The sequence below is a fragment of the Chenopodium album genome, chromosome 20, assembly GCF_948465745.1.
Source record: "Chenopodium album chromosome 20, dcCheAlbu1.1, whole genome shotgun sequence".
NCBI lineage: Eukaryota > Viridiplantae > Streptophyta > Magnoliopsida > Caryophyllales > Amaranthaceae > Chenopodium > Chenopodium album.
The window spans coordinates 29044855-29070893 of NC_137853.1; the positions used below are offsets into that span (position 1 = coordinate 29044855).

Sequence of the window (26039 nt, forward strand, 5' to 3'; positions counted from 1 at the left end):
TACCCAACCTTTAAAAGTCCATTACTTGATGCCCCTTTAATAGTCCAGCCTGTTTATTTAATGGACGGGCTCAGCCCTTTTAATTTAGGGTTGGGTTAGGGCTTTTAGTGGGGCCCGTCCATGTGTACAGGTCTAGTCTCAAATACTTAGACCCATACCCTTAAAAATAGATAGGGTAAACGGGTTTTGGTCGGGTTATAACCGTGCTCATTTGTACTCCTACCTTGTAGCTTATCACTTCTACGCTGCTCCCGGCACACACTCCCCCTCTCTCTCCTCCATTGAAGCGTACTCTGAGCTTTCCCTCCTCCATTGAAGCACCTTCTGAGGTACTTGTTTTTTCATTTTTTTAAAAACTTGTTTTCATTTCATACTCCTATGTTTTTATGCTTAAAGGGTACTCTGGTTTTTTTTTTTTTTTTTTCTTTTCTTTATTTGTAATTTATTGAATGTATGATCTTTCAGGAATTGCTTGACAAATTTGATTAGCAGACTTCAGTTCTCTCAAAGGTGAACATATTTTTTTTTCAAATTGGGTGATAAATCAATTCAATTTCCAATTTTTTTTATTGCCCCTTTTATTTTCTTTCAAACCCTATGTCAGAATCCAAATTCTAATAGACAATTATCCAGATTTATCTTTGAGTTCTTCTATTTTTATTTATTGGCATATTGGGTATCATATAATTGTTCTATACTACTAATGTTTTTGAAAGTTCTTAACAATTACTATATGCAAAGTGTTGATGTGGTGAGTAGGTAAGGCCTTGTTTGATTGAACAATAACAAAATGGGGGAATTGAAGAATTATGTAAATTTAGAAATGGAGAATTTGGTTTGTTGACTATAAAAATTGAATTATGTAGGAATTGAACTACCAAGCCCCCCATTAGTAATTCAAAATTTCTATGATTTGCAAATTCATTCTTAACAACCAAACAAATTTATGCAGTTCTTAGGAAATTCAATATGGGATTTAAATTCCAATGAAATGCTATTGCATATGGGAAATAAGTTCCCTTATCAACCAAACAATACTAAAGGGTGTATAATGAGATGGTTGGGTGTAAAAGAAATGTGGATAAAGTATGAGTGAGTGAAAAAGGCATCAATTTTTAGAGTAAGAGGTTTAAGGGAGTAAATAGGGTTTTGCCCAAAATGGAATAAAGTGAAAGTGCTAAGAACTTTAAGAACGGACAAAAACGAAAAATGTTGAGAACTTAAGAAACGTAGATTTGTTGTCGAGCCGACACATTATGTCATTTTACTTTTTTTCTTTTTGCATTAAACCGTGTACATCATGGTGACCTTTGCTATCACTTGGATCCATCTAACGCATTGCGTCCCTCAAGTCAAATGATTTGGATGCATGATTATGTCTAGACATGTGCATTCTTTTGGCATGTTGATTTTATCATGTGCACTTTGGCATTGAAATATTGAATACCTGAAGAGAGAATTTTTTGAGGTATGTGATGTCAAAGAAAGTCATGCACGGGGAAAAAAAATTGTAGATCAAGAATTGTGCTTCTGATACTTTACTGGGGGATAATCATTAATTTGCAACTCTTCCATCTTTGCCTTAATCATATGGCATGTGATCTAAGTCATCTAACTTAAGATACCTATATGGCTATATCTGTGTTCTATAATCTAAGTCATCTAACTTAAGATACCTATATCTATGTTTTCTAATTTTGTTAATGGCAGTTAACATTATTATGTGTGAAGTCATCTATTCTACAGCTTGGTGTTGTATACTATTTATCCTATCTACTTTGATATCTTTGATTCCCTTGCTAATACACATATTTGTTTTCTGTACTTCAAGCTATAACCCTTCACTGGCTTCATGCATGCAGAAATTCCTTGACTTGCATACTTGTATGTTCATGTAAAAGTGTAAAAAAAATCTTGGCCTTGTGCTATTTTGAAGTAAGATCTTGCAATATATTTTGAGAAAATAAATTATGGTCCAATTATGACCACGAGAAACATATGACACTTCTTGTAGGAGGTAGAATATTTAGGTTGTACAGCTTGTTAAAGCGTCTTGTTCATACAGGAAATTTCATTGTCCAACATAATTTTACAATTACGTACTATTTCAAAAAGTATGGCCAAGTGGTCAAACTAGACATTGTTGTTGCCATAGCAATTTTTCAGCTTGGACAGCTACAATTAAATAGTTTTGTTAGTCACATTAATTCAGATTTCAAAGGTGTGTGATGTTTCAAATGATGTAGCTCATATGAGATGGAAATAACATGTCCTAAATTCATTCATACTTCTGCCACTGCCACTGATCAGGATCTTATCTTTACCTCTTTTTTTTTTTTTTTTTTTTGAACAGTTTCTGCAAGATTTCTTTAAACATGGCTGAGGGTGGTAAAAGCTTTGTTAGGAGGGATCGTCTGCTTGATATTGAGTCAAAGGTCCGTATTTGGTGGGACCAAAGTAATGTATTTGTAGCTGAGCCTGGTGAGAAGCCTCCTGGTGATGGAGAAAAATTCTTTGGGAACTTTCCATTTCCATATATGAATGGATATTTGCATCTTGGACATGCATTTTCCATATCCAAGGTAGAATTTGCTGCAGCTTACCACAGACTGAGAGGAGCCAATGTACTCTTTCCTTTTGGTTTCCACTGCACTGGCATGCCCATCAAGGCTGCAGCAGATAAGCTTGCAAGAGAAATTCAACTCTTTGGAGATCCACCTCAGTTTCCTTCTGCAGTGGAGGAAGAAGTTAGCCAGCCATCAGAACAAGTAGATACAAATGCAGGATCACAGCCTTTCAGGGGTAAGAAGTCTAAGGTTGCAGCCAAAACTGGCACAAGTCTGTATCAGTGGGAGATCATGCAAAGTTTTGGCCTTTCCGATGAAGAAATCTCAAAGTTTCAGGATCCATACGAATGGCTGACCTATTTTCCGCCATTGGCAGTTGAAGACCTTAAAGCTTTCGGCTTGGGTGTTGACTGGAGGCGCTCTTTTGTCACCACTGATATTAATCCATACTTTGATTCTTTTGTGAGGTGGCAAATGAGGAAGCTCAAAGCAGCTGGTAAGATTGTGAAAGATAAAAGATATGCAATCTTCTCTCCGCTAGATGGACAACCATGTGCCGACCATGACAGGGCTTCCGGTGAAGGGGTCCAGCCCCAAGAATACACAATAATAAAGATGGAAGTTGTTCCACCGTATCCTGCAAAATTGAGCGCTTTAGAGGGCAGGAAAGTATACTTGGCTGCTGCAACATTGAGGCCAGAGACCATGTATGGTCAAACAAATGCGTGGGTATTGCCTGAAGGTAAATATGGGGCCTTTGAAATTAATGAGACTGATGTTTTTGTAGTCACTGAGAGGGCAGCTCTTAATCTTGCATATCAGAACTACTCAAGGATCCCAGAGAAGCCAACATGCTTGGTGGAGCTTACTGGTCATGACTTGATTGGTTTGCCTTTGAAGTCTCCGCTTGCTCTAAATGAAGTCATTTACACTCTTCCCATGCTAACTATCTTGACAGATAAAGGAACTGGGATTGTAACCAGTGTCCCTAGTGACGCCCCTGATGACTATATGGCCATGCATGACTTAAAGGCTAAACCGGCTCTGCGGGCTAAATTTGGTGTAAAAGATGAATGGATACTTCCCTTTGAGATCATACCCATTATTGATATCCCTGAATTTGGAGACAAACCTGCTGAGAAGGTCTGCACTGATTTGAAGATCAAGAGCCAAAACGAAAAGGACAAGCTTGCAGAAGCAAAGCGATTAACTTATTTGAAGGGTTTTACTGAAGGAATGATGCTTGTTGGTGAATTTGCTGGGGAGAAGGTCCAGGATGCCAAGCCAAAAGTCAGACGTAAGCTTTTAGAAACAGGTGAAGCCATTATATATAGTGAGCCTGAGAAAAAGGTCATGTCTAGATCAGGCGATGAATGTGTCGTGGCTTTGACAGACCAGTGGTACATCACATATGGGGAACCTGAATGGAAGGAGCTAACCAAGGAGTGCTTGGATAACATGAATTGCTACTCTGATGAGACACGTCATGGTTTTGAACACACCTTGAGTTGGCTAAATCAGTGGGCCTGCTCAAGGTCATTTGGCCTTGGGACTCGCATCCCTTGGGACGAGCAGTACCTTGTGGAGTCCCTGTCTGATTCAACTATATACATGGCTTATTATACCGTTGTCCATTTTCTGCAAAATGGAGACATGTATGGATCTAATACCAGTTTGATAAAGCCGGAACAAATGTCCGATGATGTATGGGATTTCTTGTTTTGTGGTGGTCCATATCCAGATTCATCAGATATTGATTCAAATGTGCTTAACTCAATGAAGCGGGAATTTGAATATTGGTATCCTTTTGATCTTCGTGTGTCAGGCAAAGACCTTATCCAGAACCATCTGACATTTAGCATCTATAATCACACAGCACTAATGGACAAGCGCCACTGGCCTCGTGGTTTCAGATGCAATGGACACATTTTACTAAATGCTGAGAAGATGTCCAAGTCCACTGGGAACTTCAGGACTTTGCGCCAGGCCATTGAAGAATTCTCTGCAGATGCCACACGTTTTGCTCTTGCTGATGCTGGTGATGGTGTTGATGATGCAAATTTTGTATTTGAAACTGCAAATGCAGCGATTTTGCGTCTCACAAAAGAGATCTCATGGATGGAAGAAATTCTTGCTGCTGATGCAGCTCTTAGATCGGGTGAGCCTTCTTCTTATGCTGATCGGGTGTTCGAAAATGAGATTAATCTTGCAATAAAGCTGACTGAGCAAAACTACCAAAACTATATGTTCCGAGATGCTCTTAAGACTGGGTTTTACGATTTGCAAGCTGCTAGAGATGAATATAGGTTCTCTTGTGGGGCTGGTGGCATGAACAGGATTTTGGTGCAGCGTTTTATGGATATCCAGACACGACTTATTACCCCTATCTGCCCACATTATGGAGAGTATGTTTGGAGAGAGCTTTTGAAGAAGGAAGGCTTTGTAATAAAAGCTGGCTGGCCTGCTGCCGAGGCACCTGATTTAGCCCTTAAGAGTGCTAACAAATATTTGCAGGATTCGATAGTGCTAATGAGGAAACTCCTTCAGAAGCAAATTATGGGTTCAAAGAAAGCTGGTAAGAAAGGAGCCCCTGTGCAACAGCTTACAGAAGACAAGCAATTAACTGGTTTGATCTATGTAAACGAAACATATGATGGCTGGAAGGAAGAGTGCTTGAAAATACTTCAGAGCAAATTTGACTCAAGAACTTGTACTTTTGCTCCAGACAGTGAAATTATGGCAGCACTGCAGACGAGTGAGATTGGGAAGGCTTTCAATTTCAAACAAATCCAGAAGCAATGCATGCCATTCTTGAGGTTCAAGAAGGATGAAACTCTTGCTCTAGGCCCCCAAGCCTTGGAGTTGAAGCTTCCTTTTGGTGAGATGAAGGTCCTTTCAGAGAATTTGTCTTTGATCAAGAGGCAGCTTGCTCTCGAGCAGGTGGAGATTTTGTCTTATCAAGATGAGGATGCTTGTGCCAAGGCTGGACCTCTTGCGTCAGTGCTAAAACAAAATCCTCCATCTCCTGGTAATCCTACTGCCATCTTTTTGACAAACTGATGAAACTAAATTTTCTGCGGTTTTGGTTTTGGTATTTTTGTAACGAATTTTAAATTTATTTACTGTATGAACTTCTTGACAGCACATTGTTTTATCTTGAGTTCTTATGAAGCCTAGTTTAGTTCCAAGTCTTCCAGTGACTGAATTTGCCTTTGTTGTTGACATGGATTCTGAGTTTGCTTTATGTGCTTTTGACTCCGTCATTTACAGTTTACCAGAGTCTTCGTTTTAATCAAGAATGTTGTACATTATTTACCTCAGTCATCTTTCAACTTAGGTCATGATGTTACTGTGGTGTAATTGAATCTCCAAGTGTCACAGCACTCAAGCTGAAGGTGCTGCAAGATATATTAGGCAACATATATTTATGAAATGCCACAAAACTTAGAAAAGCAATTAAATTGTGTGAAACACATGCAGTTCAATAGGAAGATCCTAAGAGCATCATTAGTGTTGGGGATACTTATATCCTTTCCCGGTTTCTCTCTCCTTTCCTACACTTGACACATCACTTTCTCTTTCCTCCACATCACTTCCCACTATTTCCATCCTTTTACTCATCCTTTCCCTTAAAAATTTCCAACATCAATGAGTATCCTTTCCCACTTTCTCTCTCCTACTTACATATACCCCACCATTTATTCTATTTTCAAATTACATATATTTATTAATATACTTAATTATTATTGTTGTTGAAAATGTTGTTAATAATAATTAATAATAGATCGTTCTATTAACCGACACATTAATTAAACGAGACGAATTCAAAAACATAAAATTCATTGATTAAAAACATGAAATACATTGATTAAACGACACGAATAAAAAAAACATGAATTACGTTGATAAAAATAGCAAAGAAAATAACAAACATAGGTTTAAAAATAACTGAAATGTTTAATTTTCATCGGACCTCATAGACTGTGCCCATAAATGCTCGATCAAGTCGTTCTTTAAAGCCATATGGACGTCTCTATCACGAATTTCCCCTCTCGAAGCTATCAATCTACCGAAATTATCTGGATCATACTGTCCGGGAGTTACGATGAATGTTGTTGCATTCCTAGTTGAGGACGACCCCGGCATATTCTCAGGCTGTTCATCGGCAAACTCGAGTGGATCCTTATAATTTAAATATGTATCACGCTCGTTTTCAACAATCATGTTGTGGATAATGATGCAAGTCATCATAATTTTCCACAACGGATCTACACTCCATGCCAAAGCAGGCTTCCTGATTATTGCGAAACGAGCTTGTAACACACCAAAAGCACGCTCAACATCCTTTCTCGCACTCTCTTGACGTTCAGTAAATAACGTATCCTTAGTTGTTTGAGGGGCAGTAACCGCATCTATAAATGTCGACCACTTTGGATAAATCCCATCGGTGAGATAGTATCCTTTTGTGTAAGTGTTTCCATTAACTGTGAACAGAACTTGTGGAGCACGATTATTTATTATGTCATCAAACACAGGAGAACGTTGTAGTACATTAATATCGTTGCACGACCCAGGAGTCCCAAAGAAGGCGTGTCAAATCCATAAATCCCTAGATGCAACCGCTTCCAAGATAACAGTGGCCGTTTTAGATCGGCCTTGATACATTCCTTTCCATCCAGCTGGACAATTTTTTCATACCCAATGCATGCAATCAATGCTTCCTAGCATGCCGGGGAAGTTTCTATCCTCCCCTTCTCTTAGAAGACGCTGGATATCTTCCATTGTTGGCTTGCGGAGGTACTCAGTTGCAAACTGAGCAATAACTCCATCGACAAATTGTGAAAGACATTCTCTAGCAGTACTTTCACCAAGCTTTAGATATTCATCTACTTGATCAGCTGAACAACCATAAGCTAACATACGTATAGCCGCGGTGCATTTTTGAAGGGGTGAAGCACCAAGACGCATGGTAGCATCGGGACGTTGTTGGAAATAGCGATTACTTGCACTTAATGTGTCCACAATGCGAAGGAACAGGGGTCTCCTCATACGAAACCTCCTTCGAAATACGGTATCATTGTATACCGGTTGATTACTAAAGTAATCTGCAACTAGATTGTCGTGAGCCGCTTCACGATTTCTAGGCACAGTTACCCTTCGTTTTCTCGGACGTTTTTGCTTTTCAGGTTGTAATGAATTAAGCACTGAATTTTGCATCGCAACTAAACGTTGACTCTCATTTATAAAATTCATGACCATGTGATCATAAATTTTATCAGTTATACTTGAGGAGGAAGAGCTTGAAGAACTTGAAGAGATTGAATCTAAGCTCATATTGGGTTTGGTGTTTTATTTTTGGTGTGTTTGTTTGTGACACTAGAAGATAGAAATCATGTACTTTAAATAGACAAAAATAGGATATTGTTGGTCAGAAGATAAGATTTTGTTAAAACATAATTGGTGCACATAAGATATGGATAAGATAAGGATTGTATGGTGAGAATTATGACCAATGCATGCAGAATTTTGTAAGGTCGGTTTTTTTTACCAATGCATGCATGAGTCTTGTCAAAAGGTAAAAGAGGCATCATAGTTTTAAAAACAAATTAAAATACACTAATATTAATTTAATACATAAACAACAATAACAACACTACATAAACATCAACATTACTAGTAGCACAAACAATTTTAAAAAAAAAATAACTTGCGTACCTTACAATACTTAATTAAAATACAAACATTGCAAATACTAAAATGAAATTAAAGCGAAAACCTACTACTAAATTCGTCTCTCAGTTTGTTATACATTGCTAATTCCTTGTCATCAAGAACGGGCTTCTGCATTAACCTTTCTAACATTCTGAACTTCATGGCCTCCTCCTTCTGCCTTTTCTTTTCTTCTACCCGGGCCTTTTGTTCTTCATCTCGTTCTCTCATCTGATCAAGTAGTCGCTCTCCCAATTGACCCAATTTCTCTCCCATGTCATTAAAATTTGTATTTAAAGAGTCAAGATTTACACTTGACGAAGTACTTGATGCTTTACCTTTCATCTTTGTCTGTTTTATGCCAAGAGGTCTTTTAGCCCTTCCGCCAACCTCACACTGTGAATCGGGTTGGGATCTTTTACCGCTCCCCCCACTATCTGTAGATGCTTGACCACCCGGTAACATATCGGACTGAACTTTGGACAAGGAGGGATCCCATTTGGGGTATTTCCTCAGAATTGCAAAACAATGCAAATAACAAAACATCTTATTGTTAGTTGCTTTGTAATCTATGTGAGCGAATCTCTCCAAATTTTGCTCAGATTCACCACTACCCTTAGTTCGAAAATGATAACCGTAGGCGTCAACCCATTTACTTACATGTAAATTTATGTGATCCCATCGATTTTGCAAAGATTTAACGTTTCTTACCTTAATCTCATTGAGATTTTCAGCTCTAGCCTTTTCGTACTGGTTGTGAATTTCTGCCCATAACCCGCTTCTCTTGGTCTTGGTTCCCCTCTCCACATCGCCTCCTGCATTTATATAGGCTGATACAAGAGCTTTGTCTTTGGCGATACTCCATGCTTGGTTTTTCCTTTGTGCAGATGTATTGAGTTGCACTTCTGGAACAATTTCGACTTCATCATTGTCAATCTCTTCAAGATGTTGTGCTCCCGCTAATTCTTCAACATGTTCACCACTTAACTCTATTGGAGTAGCATTGCTACTACAAACTCCACCTGGAGATTGATTCATATTTTGAGTTAAATGTTCTGATATAGGGAAAAAAGCGGTATTACCAAAAGCTTGTTGATAGGATTGAGAATTATGAGGAAAATTTGGTTGTATTGGTGGAATATTATTGAAATTTGTTGATCTTGGTTGACTACTACACCATTGAAAAAATGCAGCTTGAATTTGAGGATTACTCAACAGATTAGGGTCAACAGGAGGATTAGATTGGTTAAATTGAAAGTTTGAATTGTTAGGAAAATTCGGGTTACCACCGTAATTAGAATTATTACGATCCATATTGAACACTCTAAGAAATTGGAAGTGAAATGGAGAAAAATAAACTTGAAAAAAAGAAGATTAGAGTAATTTTGTGTTTAAGAGTATTGTACAAGTGAAACTGAAACTTTGTAAAAATATAGCAAATTTATACTCATTTTATAGACAAAAAAATTTTATGACTGTTGGTGTTTTCGGATTTTTAAAATAAGTTACCGTTTACAAATTATAGCCGTTATACTGTTTTGGAGCAAAAAAAAATAAAGAAACAAGATGTTGACAAGTGTCAACAAATTGAGCGTTGGATGATTTCCAATATAGCCGTTGTATGCTTTTGTTTGTGATTGTTGAATTAACATGGCACTTGGGCCGAGGCGAGATTTCCTTTCCAGAGAAAGGATACTAAATATCCTTTCCCTAACAGTTATCTTTCCCAAGTAATAGCATCCATCAGGATTGGGAAAGGACACCAAAAAGCCACGGAAAGGATTGTAAAAGGCCTTGATGCTGGTGCTCTAAGAGCAATAGTCCAACTTATGATTCTTCTATTTAAATCATGATCCACTGAGGAATAGCTGCATTTGCTTCCTAATCATCTGAAGCAGATATCCCGGGCTTGATTTCACACACCCTAGGTAATTCTGAGAAGCATTGCAGACTTGCCATGAATTAGATCAGAACCCCAGCTCTCCATAAATGGTTTAAAATGACTTTTGAACCCAATAACCATCCGACAGTTGTGTTTCGTTTTTTCTACGGGTGGAAAAGCTTTTCCCTCAGCTCTCTCATCTTTGCCATTATTTTTTAGGTAGTGAATACTAAATCTTGATAAACAGAGAAATATGGCCACTTTTTCTAAGTTTTAGTTTTAGATGATCCTTGTCAAAAGCCAATCTTCCATTGAAATTTGAAATGCCTCCATCTCACCTGCTTTAAAAAGTTTCCTCTTGACGGTGCTGGTAATCCGGTATACATGCCTTTTTTTTTTTATTGCATGTTAGTCTCTAATATCTTTCACACAGAGAGAATCTTTTGTTAGCGTGTTTGAGCTCCATTAGCACGATTTATCCCTGCATTTGTCGATTGGGAAAATTCTGAAGCCCTTTGTTGGCTCCTATCTCATTCATGAAAATTACAGTAGTACAAATTCTGGTGCAAATTGAAGGGCAAATTCTGAAGCCCCTTGTTAGGTCCTATCGCTATCATAAACGTTACAGTAGTACAAACTCTTCTGCAATTTGAAGGGTTTGGCTGGCTCGTGAGGCATTTGCAAAATGCATGAAAACCGAATTTGAGCACACACATGCCTGATTATCCCCTTGAAAACTTGTCTGGAACCCCATTTGGCTTGCAGTTAGATGTTTGTGGAAGAAAATATTCAAAAGTATTAGCTTATTTTAGGGTTTTTTCAAAAACTTTATTATCGTGTTTCTAACACCGAAATATTTCTCCTTCGAGTTGCGACACTTTTTCAGCTTCAATTTGCATTGTTGCATCTCATTGGCTACTCCATAATCATCTTAATTTTCTGGATTCTAATATCTATATATGGCCGGACTAATGTCATTCCAAACATGATGTTATGTTACTTTGCAAATTAGCCATCATCCAGAGCCACAATATCATGTTTGGTTGATAGAGCAAATTAGTTCAACCTCCGTTTTAAAATACTTGCTTCATTTCTCCATGCGTGGAGTTTTAGGAGAAATTAGAGAAAATAATAAATTATGGAAGTGGTGGGTTGGTGGTAAAATACAAAATTGTATAAAGTAAAAGTATTAGAGAGAATTGGAGGAGAAAAAAAATATAAAATTAATAAAATACTCCATATGATTTATGTTGGGTCCACTAGATGAGAGAAATTAATTAAATACTGTAAAAGTATTTTAAATAAGAAAATGGAGGAAGTATTTAAAAACGGCTGGACATGAAAGTGGAGCAAGTAATTAAAAACAGAGGAAATATCTCATTATATTTGTGGGGCCTCCATCATCATACACAACTTCAACATTGACATCAATCTTAATTTTATAAGCTCTAGTTCTAACAGCACCAACTTCTTGTTTACAAACTCCCAAGAATTTGGCTTGCAAATTTGGAGTCGTGAAATAATGACTGAATATAAAGACCAGAATCATTACAAGACTTCCTTGTAAATTCAAACAAAGATTTAACTACGGTAGCATTTTGTATGAAAATTGCTCACATAAGTCACATCCTATACTTTCAATAAATTATTAACTCTGTTAACTTTTCTTACAATATAGTCAATCTAAAGTTATACTTGTATAATTTATGATGATTAAGTTGTAAGTGATGCACAAAAACTTCGTTTAGGGTCGATGTTTCAATTTCTAACATGGTTTTCATTTTAGAAACTCGAAAACTTTTCTAAAAATTCAACTAAAATAAAGTTCAAAAACATTTTTTTTAGTTGGAAAAAAAATGCATTTTCACAAAAAAAAAAAAAAAAAAAAAAAAAAAAAAAAAAAAAAAAAAAAAAAAACTGAACTTTTTCAACACTCAATCTCCTAAGTAGACAAAGTAATCCAAATTGTTATATCACTTGTTCTCACTCTTTATTTCTTTCTTGCCTTAATACAATTGTAGAATTATCTCTTTGAAGTGAATTATTATACTAGGTATTATTTGATGTTTCCTTTGGATTTTTTTTTTTTTTTTTTTTTTTTTTTTTTTTTTTTTTTTTTACTTACTTACTTTTGAACCCTTCTTTTCTTACTTATTTCATCGTTTTCCACTTCCATACAACCTACTTCTTTTGTTTTTTTAATTGACACCTTTTTATTAGCAACTCCAATGATTGCTTTTGGGGATTAGCTTGAAATTTTAATAATTTTCAAGCTAATAGCCAAATAATTGGAGGATAATTCAATAATTAGCTTAGCAAGCAAATTAGGTTGGCTAAGCAAATTAGCATATAAATTAATTGTCTCTAATAAAATATTTATTTTTTAAAAAATAAAGCTGAAAAATCTAATGACAATTAGCTTAACCATTGTGGTATAAATTAGCTACAAGGAAGAATAGCTTTGCAATCCTAGATGGCATGGCAAGCTAATTGTCAAATTAGCTTTCCATTTGCCAATACATGTTTTTAACGATTAATATTTTTAATTATCAACATTGCAAAATTATAAAAAGTGGATATTAATAAAATATAAATCTCTAGATAATTCAAACAAGATCTCACATGACTTTATTTTATCATATCTATAATTCACAAAAGCGACTCAATATACAATGTGTAACTAGTGTAAAAGTCAAACGGTGTCAACTAAAAATACATAGAAAGTATACTATAAGGTCTATAACACTTAAAATAAACGTAGAGAATAATCATCTACTCCATATCTTTCAATGGGCAATACCTCGATGGAAAACTTTTGTATACACCCGGTTTTCAGTAATTTATTATACATCGGGTACACTTTTGTCAGATTTAGTGTCACTTTTGTCAAATTTATTAATGAAGCATAAATAACTCATATATATCAGGGTAACTTTTATGCTTTTTATTGTCACTTTATAACGGATGTTCAATATCTGTTTTATTTTAAAGTTTGTGTACCTCGATGAGCACGTTTTTTTCATAAAACCACATCAACAAAATAAGACAAGGCCGTTGGCAAAAATAGACTTTGAGTCGACAAATTAACCCAACTGAGAGTTCCTCATTACAACTTCCGGCGTCCCAAAAAACAAAAAGTGTCGGAAAGTTTAACAATTACAACACCATGGAAGCAGAGCTAAAAGCAATTCTCAACGATCTCGATGATCTCAAACGATCTTCTTCTGATTCATCTCTCCAAAATTCAATGGATCAGGTTAATTTCTTCTACTTCAATCTCTTTTAATTTTTCTTCAATTTAATTGAATTCATTCATTATTTCACCCAATTATTGTTTATGGACACTGCATTATCGTTTCGATTGTTGTTTGATTGTTTTTTTAAATGGAATTTTGTATTTTCGACCTTAATTGCGTGATGTATATACTCGAATTTTGCCGATCTTAGGTTTTATCTCAGTGTTTAATGCTGTTCTAAAGCCTATGTTATTCTTATTTTGTTTGTAATTATTTTTAATTGATAATTACATGCAATTGCCGTTGCATGATCTAATTTGAGCTATAACAACTTAACTGGATAGCTGTTGTAAATTTTGAGACGAAGGGTTAGATTATGAAAAGTGAATTAGAAGTGCCTTGGCTCACAGTCATCATCAAATGTGCTTTCTCGAGGCCAAATCAAACTCTATAGTACTAAACAAGTGAAGTACTAGTAAGATTTTTTTAATTTATTTTTTTTTTTTTTTTTTTTTGAGGGAGGGGGGGGGGGGGGGGGGATACAATAGTGTATCATTGGCACTATGCCGCCTTTGTTTGTTAAAGGTGGGAAGGGGGGAGGGGGGCAAGTATGATCAATGATGCAATTGTTGTTTGGAAGGAATGTAGCTTTTCTTATTTTTAATGTCCCTTTCACTAGTCGAAAGTGGGAAGGTGAGGAGATAGGAAATGTTTGATTTTAAATAACATTTTGGAGGGGTGTATTGGCATTGCCTTTATGCTTGCTAACAATTTTTTTCTTGTGATATTCTATATATTTCCCTTTTTTTTCCCCACATTTTATATCATGGACCAAATTTTTTAAAAAATAATCACCTAGTCATGCTCTATTCTACAGTTTAACTCTTGGTTGGAATTAAAAAGTCACTATGATGCGAGAGTTCCTTATGTCCGTGTTTTGTTTATTGTGCTTTTTGGAATGGAAAATTTGCCCCAAATATGTCATTTACCCCAAGAATTTTCCCTCTGTTTGTTATTTCTCCTAAAATTAGGCAATGATTCTTATTAATGGTGCACTCATCTTTTATTAATGTCACATTTCCCTTTTGTCTTGGCTATTAAAGAAGAATAGTTTTTATATAGTAAACTATCATGGTCTTTTTCAATTTTATTTTCATATAGGGGGAGTTGATAAAAAGCTTTGAGACTTAGATGTATGAGGTGCTCCATAATAGCTAAATTAAACAAAATCCAAGTGACAATCCAATGTACTAAAGCTTATCAGCTTCATTAGTGAAGTAAAGGAATTGTGAGAGAAGTGAGTGATATGAGTGCTACATATAGAAGGGCTACTTCCTTGTTTAAGAAGGAAAACTGACAAGGCAAACCGTGGAGGGCGGGGGAGGAATCGGGTGAGTGATGTTGTAACTCATTAAGCATTTTTTTTTTCCATTTTATAATTTATATTCTTGTGATCTACAACTCCTTAACTATGAGATTAAATTATAAATGCCAAGAGACAACATTGCTAACTGCTTTTGTCACATCTTTAATTTTCCTTTTCCATCTTTTCTGATTTGCAGTTGCGAATTCGAGTAGAGCATCTTGCTTCTCTTGCAGAGTCAGCACCAGTTCGGCGTTCCATAGTCAAGGTCACCTTCTGTTTGTTGATCTTAATTGCAGCATTACTTAAACACTGTATCAGACTATCAGTGACTTATTGATGCATGGGTAGATGTGCTTGTAACAGGATATGAGTGCAGAGGTTATAGATAGTAATCCTTACAGTCGATTAATGGCTCTTCAAAGAATGGGCATCGTCTCTAATTATGAAAGAATACGGGATTTCTCTGTTGCAGTTGTCGTGAGTGTTTGATTCTTTCCTTTCAATTTCTTGAAGTTTTATTGCTTGATTTCTTCTGATTCTACAACTTCTTTCGAACTATTTATTTTTTCTTCTGATTTCTCCTTTTGAAATAATATTGAATGTTTTTCAATGGTTTGGCACCATCAATTCAGGGTATAGGTGGAGTTGGAAGTGTTGCAGCTGAGATGCTCACCAGATGTGGTATAGGCCGACTTTTGCTTTATGATTATGATACAGTCGAATTGGCTAATATGAATAGGCTTTTTTTTCGTCCTGAGCAGGTGTACTTCAAATCTTTTTAATTTCTCTGTAGATATTGATTTAGATGAGCTGGCAATGTTTTGGTTCCATGTACCAAAATTCTTAGTTGCAGCCCTTTTTCCTCATGCTGTGTGTTGTATTGTATGTTAACAGGTTGGTATGACAAAGACTGATGCTGCTGTCCAAAGTCTATCTGATATAAATCCTGATGTTGTACTTGAGGCAAGTGTGTTTAAGATGTTTTCCTAACTGTTAAATTGTACTTTTTCTTCCTGCTTTCTGGGTTGAAATATCCTGATTGAGTCATCTTCAAAATTTTTTGATCTTGCAATGTACGCGCTTTAGCGAATTATTCATCAAGCTTATCATGACGATGCCAAGTAATTGAGACTTTGTGCTGTTGGGACTAATAAAAAGCGAAAACGTTCTCCTAATTGTGCTTTTAGGTTTTAGCAGCATCTGTGGAAGTGGTTACCACTTCAAAAATTCCTTTTATATCCTTCGATACTACAACTTTTTTCTTTTGACGATTTGACTTGATAAAGAGCATGAAAAATGATTTCCTTGGCAGCTACAACTTTAAGGAAATTTATTGTTGCTCAGGTTTCTCTTCCTTGATGGATCAATTTTCAAACTTCTGAATTATATCTTTTTTAAGCGTGAATATACTTGTTGAGGCTTTTGTCTTGAGAGCAGTCATTGTCTCTTTAAAGCAGCCTCTAGAACCTATCTCAAGCCTTTGTCAACTCTCAGAATCTCGTATCAAGACTACCAAAGATTACATCATTTATGCATCACCATTCTTTCAGCTATAAGCACATTAGTTGTAAATTCTGAATATGATTTTAAGATTGGCTTGTGATGCTCATTTAACTGCGTCAAAACTCAATATGTTATATTTAAACTTTTTACTTTGTTTGAAGTCTCAGATAATATTTCCTTCTTTGTTTTCAGAGCTATACAATGAACATTACAACAGTGGATGGATTTGAAACTTTCATGTCTAGTTTGAAAAAGACTACATTTCGCTCAGATAAAGAAGGATGTGGGGTGGATCTTGTTTTGAGCTGTGTAGACAATTATGAAGCAAGGATGGTCGTAAATCAGGTTGACTTTGACATCATCATGAACTCCTTTTTTTTTTACTCCCTCCGTTTTTAAATACTTGCTCTACTTTCCTTTTCTGGCCGTTTTAAAATACTTGCTCCATTTCCTTTTTTGGAAAACTTTTATAATATTTAATTAATTTCTCTCACCAACTAAATCCAACAATATTAATTCCATATTCTCTCCACTACTTTTGTTTTTTTACAATTTTTTGATTTTTCTATCAACCCCACTACCTCCATATTTTATTACTTTCTCCAATATCTCCTAAAACTCCGTGCATGGAGAAATGGAGCAAGTATTTAAAAACGGAGGGAGTATTAAGCTGCTTGATGTTGAAGATGGGATCCTGCATTCATACGTTCAACTTTATTATGAAATCCTGACTTTAATGTACTTTTGTTTTGTAGGCATGCAATGAATTGAATCAGAATTGGATGGAGTCTGGTGAGCAACATGATCATTGTGTTTGTTAGATCATTCTTTGTAAATTAATTTGTGTTACCTCTGTTAAATCATTCCTTGAATCAGTTTTGGTGACTAGGTGTGTCACAATATATTAAGTACTACCTCAGATAACCAATTTGGTTTTATGTCTGGGAGATCTACTATGGAGGCAATCCATTTGATAAGACAAATGATGGAGTTTTATAGGGTAAAGAAGAAAGATCTTCATATGGTCTTTATTGATTTAGAGAAGGCATATGACAAGGTGCCAAGAGAGATACTTTGGTGGGCAATGTTGAAGAAAGGTATCCCACGAAGGTATGTAGACCTAGTTAAGGATATGTATCGGGATGTGTCAACAAATGTGAGGACATGCGGAGGGTTGACAAAAGATTTCCCTATTACAATCGGATTGCATCAAGGGTCTGCATTAAGCCCTTTTCTTTTTGCAACGGTTCTAGATGAATTAACTAGACCATTTCAAGATGAGGTTCCATGGTGTATGTTGTTCGCGGATGATATCGTTTTGGTGGATGAGACTAAGGACGGGGTTAATGTTAAGTTGGAGCAATGGAGGCAAAGGTTGGAATCTAGAGGGTTTAAGCTAAGTCGGAGTAAGACTGAATATTTGGTATGTCGTTTTGGCACTCAGAGGGGGACAAGCAATGAAGTGGTGAGTTTGGATGGAAAGGATTTGACCATGAGTGAATGTTTTAAGTATCTTGGGTAGATCATCCAGAAGATTGGTGACATTGATCAAGACGTAACCCACAGAATTAAGTCAGGGTGGCTTAAATGGAGAGCGGCCACGGGAGTGTTATGCGACCGCAGCATTCCCCTACAGTTGAAGGGAAAATTCTACAGGACTGCCATAAGACCAGTGTTGCTCTATGGTACAGAATGTTGGGCTTCTAAGAAAGAGCATATTAAAAAGATGGAGGTTACGGAAATGCGCATGTTAAGGTGGATGTGTGGAAACACTTTAAGAGATAGAATCAGAAATGAGGTTATTCGCAAGAAAGTAGGTGTGGCAGACATTGCAGATAAATTAAGGGAAAATCGTCTGCGTTGGTTTGGACATGTAAGACGGAGACCCGTGGGTGCACCGGTGCGAAGAGTGGAAGAGTGGGATCATGGAGGGATTAAACGAGGAAGAGGGAGACCAAAAATGACTTGGTTGGAAGGAGTGAGGAAGGATATGAAGTGCATGGATTTACGTGAGGATGAAGTTTTGGATCGTAAGGGATGGAGGAGAAAGATTTATGTTGATGACTACACGGAATAATCATATTTGGTTCATGTTAGCCGACCCCACTTTTGGGATTAAGGCTTTGATTGATTGATTGATTGATTGATTGCATGGTCTGTTGATCCATAATTATTAATGCTTTTTGTGCCTAGTTTATGTACTTATGTGAAGCTTTCTTCTTCATTGTCAGATTTTGTTTTAGATTAAAATATATTTTCCCTTTCTTCTCCCTATTGTTTTTCACTTGTTAACACCCTTCAGTTGTTTATAAAGAACAATATTATTTATAAGCTAGAAAGAGGACTGCAAGATTTGAAAATTGGCCAATAACACACTCTCATAAGCACCCTCAATCATATATCATTATGATTTTTGCTGCACAACTTTATAAAGGAAGAATTAAAGAACACTATTCCTTTGGGAGCAACAAAATTTATCACAATGGTTGGGTTAAGCTGAACATTTGCCAATTTCAACCATCCCGTGAAATTCATCACAATGATTAACTATGTATCATCTAATACTGAATTCAAAGTTGATTTTTATTATTTACTAGGACTTCGCCATCTCTGCTGAGTCAAATAGGGTTAATATTATGACGTCTGTTTTTTCTTCCTTTTTTTTTCATTTTTTATTTTGGTGTTTATCCTTGATGTTTGCAAAGTTGTGTTTCATTTGAAGAAAAGAGTGTGGTTCTTTTAAGAATTTAAGTTCCTGTTTTTAAGCTGGGATTTGGAGGAAAATGTATGGTGTTGCTTATTGAGGATGATGCTAATGCCATTTAAAAATAATCATTCAGCTATTCATATGAATACTCTTAGTCATACACATTTTTTTTTTTTTTTTTTTGAGGGAATCAGTCATACACATTTATAAAAATAAATAAATAAATAAACCTAGATTCTTGGCCAAAAGGGAATTATTTTTTACTTTTGTTTCTAGGATGCTATACTGGTTTTTCCCCCCCCCCCCCCCCCTTTCATTGGAAGTGTTATCATTTGTGGAACATTATGAATTGTTTCTTATCTAAGGTATAATGGTGATTAGATTATCAGAACCATCATATGGGAGATCACAATTAAATAGAAGGATTTTTTCAAAACAATCTGATGAGTGTGATGATAGATAAGAGGTTAGAAAGTGCATGTGATATTGACTACATATATTACTGAAATGTTAGAAATAAAAATACTGTGGTATATTTAAAGTCAAACCATCCATTCAACTGAATCCATTATTATTGTAACTCTTTAAAAGAAGCCGTAAGCGGTAAACCTAGTGAAGAGGTTGTATAAATCATTATTTCTGACCTAAAACGGGAAACAAGTTAGATGCATCACTAGTGAGTGTGATAGACCAAAGCTTAGAAATAAAAGGAAGAACTAATCAAGTAATGGTGTTATTTGATCATCATTATTTACAGGGGCATATTATTAGATCTTCCATTATCTTTTGCTTGTGAATTCAGAGTAGCATAGTTGTCCTCATAGTTTCAGTTATAAGATATGGAGAAATGCAAGAGTGATTCTGGCAGACACCCTACCAAACGGCGACTGTTGTGAATTGGCACTCCTTTGAAACATCTAAAAAATAATGCATTCTGGAATTTTTTGGTTATAAAAGCAATTTTTTTTTTTTTTTTTTTTTTTTTTTTTTTTTTTTTTTTTTTTTTTTTTTTTTTTTTTGGGTCATGTTGTGAACATGGTGATGAAAAATATGCGTTATAGTTTTACATAAATGTCGGGAATGTCATATGAAGATTTTACTGTGCAGGCGTTTCTGAGGATGCTGTATCTGGTCATATACAATTGTTAATCCCAGGAGAAACAGCTTGCTTTGCATGTGTTCCTCCCCTGGTAGGCTCAGTGGCTTGTTGACTTATGCCATCAGGCGTGCACAATCTAATTTGTAACTAAAAGTATTTATAGTTTGTGATAATAAAATTAGTCTTTGAACGTGAAGGTATAAGCTAGATAATGGGTACCTTGCAGGTTGTGGCGTCAGGAGTTGATGAGCGTACACTGAAGCGTGAAGGTGTCTGTGCAGCTTCTCTCCCTACTACAATGGTAGTTAATTATGTTTCCTTGCAACTTTAAAGTATAATACTCCCTCCGTCCCTAAATTAAAAGCCTCTTTCTCTTTATTATGTGAGTAATAAATGCTAGAAAGAGGCTTTGTGTTAAGGGACGGAGGGAGTATAAGATATACTGTTTGAATACCATTCTATGCTTCTTTGATCTCCTAGTTCTACATCATGCTCTGCGCCCTTCATACTATATAAGCTGTGCTATATAAGCTGTGCGCAGTGACTGTCTTTTTAGAATTAATACAATTTTAAATTCCATATTTATTGGTACATTTTATGGATTGTATGTTCTCATTTCAACCTCTTAAATGATATTGTGGCAATTGATGTCTTTTGTATTGATTTACTCTCTATGTTTCTGTTCACTTGTTCTTGTAGGGGGTTGTTGCTGGACTTCTTGTTCAAAATACACTCAAATATCTTCTGCAATTTGGACAAGTTTCACGATACTTGGTAAATCTCATTAAACTTCCAGCATAATGCATTGTTGTCCACTTGTCCTCTGTTTCTCAATATTACTTGTTTGTTTTAAATATTTCAATAACCAGACTGTTTGAATTTCCAAGGTTTTTGTTGACACCTCATTACACTTGTAGTCCTGTTCAATACTGATGGATTTTTAGATCTTAATAAACTTCCTTTTTTTCTCTTGTATTGTATACATCACTTGCCCACTATATGTTATCAAAAGGAATCTACTTTTGTCACATAACTTCAATATCTCTTTTTCTCCTCAATTTTAGGGTTATAATGCTTTGAAAGACTTCTTCCCAACTATGGAAATGAAACCAAACACACAATGTCCAAATACCGCCTGCCTGGAGAGACAGGTAAAAAGATCAGTGATGAAATTTTTCGACACTGCAAGAACAAGATATTTAGGTACTATTTTTGTAGCTTGCTCGTTTTATACTGGATTTATTCTCTGTATGCAGAAAGAATACATGTTGGCAAAACCTTCAAGAGATGCTGCAGCCAAAGCCAAGTTGGAGGCAGAAGCATCAGTTGCTGAGGAAATTCCACTCCATGCTGATAATGAATGGAATATCAGGTACTTCTACAATGGCATTACATGAAAGCACTGTAATGGCTTCTTTGATGCAGTCTACTGATTGGGATTGTTTGCTTTCTTGTCATCTTGTGCTTGAGGCAGCCTTGAGCCCTTGAGTTCTAGTTAGACTGCTATATTCTAATCAGCATCCACTGTATAGGCAGTGTCTGAAAAGCATTTAATTTTTTTTTTTTTTTTTTTTTTTGTTTTACTGATGTTTCTTTTTTCAGTGTTGCTGATGATGCTGAGCCGGAAGATTTGGTAACTCGAAATACAGGTACTTTTGGTCAAATCTACTATTTATACGTTGAAGGATATAATTTTGGTGGTTTTTCTTTTGGAACGCTTACCAAGTACTGACAGCAATTAGTGCATTCCATGTATAATCTGATTTTCCTGACATATTATTACTTTCAGATGCCCTTCCTGAGGGTCTCGTACATGAGCTCCCTGCTGCAGACGAATACAAACTTGCACCCCCATTGGAGCAAGATGCACAAGGTGCTGACTCAGCTGATGACCTTGAAGAGCTTCGTAGACAGCTTGAGGCCCTTAATGGATAGGGTTATTCTTAAGATATTTTTCGCTTCATACAAGCAGAAAAGAATGTTAGAATTTAACGGATAGGAAGTTGAGCACTTTTTGGAATTGTGTTATAAACAGTTGTTACAAAGAGCTGCTTTAACTTTTATGTACAAAGATTTTTAGAGCACAATTTTGATGATTTCTTTATAGAGCTGTAACTGTACACAGTTTTGCATGTTCATTGTTTAACATACTTTATGTCCCAAATGAGGGCTATTGTTTCAGTTACATTACAGATTTTCAAGTGCAATTTAATTTATGTTAAATGGAATGAGCGAGTCATCTTGATGCTTGATAAATTGAATGTGTAACCAATGCCACAGCAAGGTTAAGAAGGGGCAGTGTGAATTTAGTTCTGATACTGCTCTAGTTAATGCCTGAAAACGCAGAATGGCTACATGGCAGCCAAACATTACTGCGCCTGTTTCATGTGTTTGCTGATTAAGTGCAAAAGGAGAACATGCTATGATTAGCACAAAGCTGAATTTGCTTCTATTGCACAGTCCATACATGTATATAATAATTCCCACAAAATAACCCTAAAATATAGTCCAGCTAGAAGTAAAATTTGATACAAATTAGTTAGGCAGATTATAAAACAGTGTCCTGCGAGATGGCTAAAGTTAACGAGATGGCTAAAGTTCAAGCTTATAACAATGAAACATTACTTAAAAAACGAAAAAGCTACAAATGCAGCAACAACATCAAGCAACTCCTCAGGGCTCTTCAAATTTTATACTGATCTGGTCCATTTGTGGTTGATGTTTCCTGACCTGCATTAGAAACCAGTCGAGACTCTATCATGAATTAATATAATCTTATTACTTAACTCTCAGGTGCAATCTTTCTAGTGGTTACAAGAATAAAGAGCACGTTCCCAGATTGGCAAATATCAATAAAAATCCAGAATGATATTGATTCCCAGTAGCTACTTGTTTGATCAGGGGATTTAAGGCCAAACAGACTACGTCTAGAAATTCTGAGTATGTTTGCTAGTTAACAACAGCATACACCGAGTATTAGTTTTGCTATTGGAGGCGATTTTAGTTGCCTACTCTATCATATTCATTAAATGACAGCATATTAAGAACCTTATCTGATTTTCAGTGTAAGGCTACATAAACCTACCTAAACCCCTTCTTGGTAAAGCTTAAATTGCATTGCTGTTGTATAAAAATAAGATTGGTTCAACCTTGTATAGAGAAACCAATGGAAAAAAGACGGTAGAAGATAGACTTTAAAATGTTAATTACATTCACACATTATACATTTCAAGTGAAAAGGGAAGCTTGCCTTTACACCAGCCATTGACAGTAGTTTGTGAGAAGCGATGTAACATTTGTCGGAATTTGGAAGCCTCTTCTCCACAAAGTAAATAATTTCAGAAACTCCTGACTGTAGATAGTAAAGAAGTATAGTGAGAAACAGAGAAAGCTATAACAGAGGGAGTGCCTGAACTAAAAAGTAGCCGAGATTGTGACATAAATAAAAACATCTTTGAGCTGGGAAGCACAGGGCTTAAATTTTTGAATCAATAAATTGTCAAACAAAAACTTCTGAACAGATCAAATGATATCAGCAAAGCATGGTTATCTAGCGTGAAGATGAAAATCCACTTGCTTATATCATGATATTAGTCTGAAATCCTGCTTAATTTTCCCCATCACTGCCAATAATCTTTTGACTTTTTGTAGCTCAAGTTTGCATTTGCTTCAATTGTGAAAAAATTGGTTCGGGGACAACATAAGGCATATACAATTTGCAGACTTGCAAACAAATAAGGTCATGCCATACATGCAAGAAATAATACATTTCAATGTTGAAAACCAAAAGTGAGATCATCAGAGCTACCTGAATAATTATTTTAGCACATTCATTGCATGGGAACATCGTGACATACAGTTTCTGCAGAGATAAAATGAAACAAATCAGCTGCCCTTGATGGCAATGACATACATTTAGGTTGGAAACAGAAATGTGGAATACATTTTGGTGTTAGTAGCTAGACAGGTTTCAACTGAATGTCAAGATGGTGAAGGCTAGTTTAGGCTGTGTAACTACCTGTCCTGCAGCAGATGCATGATTTGTGTTGAGAATTGCATTCACTTCAGCGTGACAAACATACCTTAAAAAAGGATATTTCAGAAAGAGAGACAACCCCATATACTAAAACCCCAATAAAGGGAAAACAATGATGGAAATGGTGCAAATGAGATTTTAACAGTTTGAGAGAGAACATCACTCACGGATACTTAGTCTCCAAAGGATCGTCATTTTTCGACTTCTGAAATGAAAAGAAAGATTCATTAGAAAGATTATATAATCTCTCAAACCTAGATTCAAATCAAGAGACTAACCTTTGCCCATGGAAGCTTATCATCTGAACAACCTCGCGGAAACCCATTATAGCCAATGCCTGACTAAATAGCATATTACATGTAGCTTATGAGTTACAAATACTAAATTTAAATAACAGCAAAAATCCATTGTTTTCTTTTAATCCATATATGACTTTTTGCAAGGAATCATACCAAGTATTACACCATTCTGGCTGACCAAGCAAGCACCAACCTATAGAAACAAATTTGAACTTTCACTATTAGCTTCGCTAACCTTAACTCAACAAATCAGCATTATACATTGCTAGCAACCAATTAGTCATTACTCAAGCATAGCTTATCATTCAACCATAAAATTTTAAAGCCAATTGAAATCATTATTCAAACATAACCAATTAGTCAGTCCAAACAATTTTAATCGAATTCCAATCATTACTCAAGAAAAACTAATTCGTCAGCCTTTTTCTTCAAAAAAAGCCAATTAACCTAGATTATTCAACAAAATAACATAATTAACAACCAACTAATCAGCCTTTGCATTTCTAAACGATTTCAAATTATTACACAAAATTAACAACCAATTAATCGGCCTTTCCATTTCTAAACGATTTCAAATTATTACACAAAATTAACACTCACAGCATTTTTATATGTTCAGCAATTTAAGAATAAATGCTTAACAACTCAAATAATGCAAAGTCTTCCAGCATAAATCGGATTTAAATTAAAATATGGATAAATTATACCTGACGATTAGGATCTTTGGAGCGCTGAGCAGAGAGAAAAGCAATGGACATAAAATAGTCATCCCAGGATATATACCTAATCAAACCACAAATTATCAGACGAATTATCAATTAAATTATACTATAGTACTACTCAAATGCAACAAATGTATTCAGAAAAATGATGAACAAAGTCCAACAATTCATAGTAACAATTGACAGAAAAAGTAAAATACAGAATTACATATAAGAAATCGTAAGCTGATAAGAAACAGAACAAACCCTAAGCGCTTCGAAGGATCAAAAGGAGAATGAGAAGAAAGTTTAGCAATTGAATTAGGAGATTTGGAGGAAGATTGACGGCGGTGTTGCTTAGGATTGTTGAAGAAGAAGCGTGTAACAATGGCGGATGTGATAGCGCCGATCAAAGTAGCTGATGAAATCAAGGTAACATCTCTTGAATTCATGGTTTCACCAACTCACAGAGAAAGTGAGAAAGAGAGTTGGCGGGAACTGTAATGGTGAAGGATAAAGGAGCGGGAAATGTTTCTCACTGATTGCTGTATGCCTGTATGGTAATGGATATAGGGTTTGGGCCAGGGGCATTGGGCTGCAAAGTGCAAACAATGCAATTCGAGCCGAGTTTTTTTTTTTTTAATACGGAGAAAATTAGGAACGTTTTCTCATAAGAGTGTAACTTAAATTATCTAAAAGTAAAAAGTAAAAAATTTTCTTTTAACAAAGGGGTCGATATCTTGATGGGTCAGCGTAGAATATCCACAAGAAACAACATAATTTGCTGCTCGATTTGCTTCAATTGAAATTTCCCAGTAAAATATTAATAATAGTTAGATTATCACCTTCAATTAAAATACAAGAGATATTTATGATCCCTTTCTCAAAGAAGACCATTGCGAAGAGCAATGGCTTCGGCTAAAAAAGCTGGACA

At 35.7% G+C, this 26039-nt stretch overlaps 4 protein-coding genes across 4 annotated transcripts; 2 read left to right on the forward strand and 2 right to left on the reverse strand.

Annotated features, from left to right (window-relative positions):
- The first annotated feature begins 215 nt into the window (after positions 1–215).
- Positions 216–5772, forward strand: LOC145598283 (leucine--tRNA ligase, cytoplasmic-like). The gene is made up of 3 exons (XM_081654615.1): positions 216–329; positions 466–510; positions 2354–5772. Exon 3 carries the CDS (start codon positions 2376–2378, stop codon positions 5625–5627), a length of 3252 nt encoding a protein of 1083 aa, XP_081510741.1. The 5' UTR covers positions 216–329; positions 466–510; positions 2354–2375; the 3' UTR covers positions 5628–5772.
- A 752-nt stretch (positions 5773–6524) lies between these two features.
- Positions 6525–7901, reverse strand: LOC145596989 (uncharacterized). The gene is made up of 2 exons (XM_081653178.1): positions 7298–7901; positions 6525–7051 (listed from the first exon to the last, which is right to left on the reverse strand). The coding sequence occupies exons 1-2, from the start codon at positions 7899–7901 to the stop codon at positions 6525–6527; spliced, it is 1131 nt and encodes a 376-aa protein (XP_081509304.1).
- A 5305-nt stretch (positions 7902–13206) lies between these two features.
- On the forward strand, positions 13207–22297 carry LOC145598442 (ubiquitin-like modifier-activating enzyme 5). The gene is made up of 14 exons (XM_081654793.1): positions 13207–13414; positions 14957–15025; positions 15124–15237; positions 15393–15521; positions 15655–15723; positions 16456–16608; positions 17019–17055; positions 20078–20160; positions 20296–20370; positions 20769–20843; positions 21134–21220; positions 21326–21441; positions 21672–21718; positions 21859–22297. The coding sequence occupies exons 1-14, from the start codon at positions 13325–13327 to the stop codon at positions 22002–22004; spliced, it is 1290 nt and encodes a 429-aa protein (XP_081510919.1). The 5' UTR covers positions 13207–13324; the 3' UTR covers positions 22005–22297.
- Positions 22298–22519: 222 nt separating this feature from the next.
- Positions 22520–25573, reverse strand: LOC145598988 (uncharacterized). Its single transcript, XM_081655400.1, has 9 exons — positions 25373–25573; positions 25112–25187; positions 24558–24597; positions 24384–24442; positions 24273–24310; positions 24088–24151; positions 23878–23931; positions 23320–23421; positions 22520–22799 (listed from the first exon to the last, which is right to left on the reverse strand). Exons 1-9 carry the CDS (start codon positions 25555–25557, stop codon positions 22743–22745), a joined length of 675 nt encoding a protein of 224 aa, XP_081511526.1. The 5' UTR covers positions 25558–25573; the 3' UTR covers positions 22520–22742.
- Between the last annotated feature and the right edge of the window lie 466 nt (positions 25574–26039).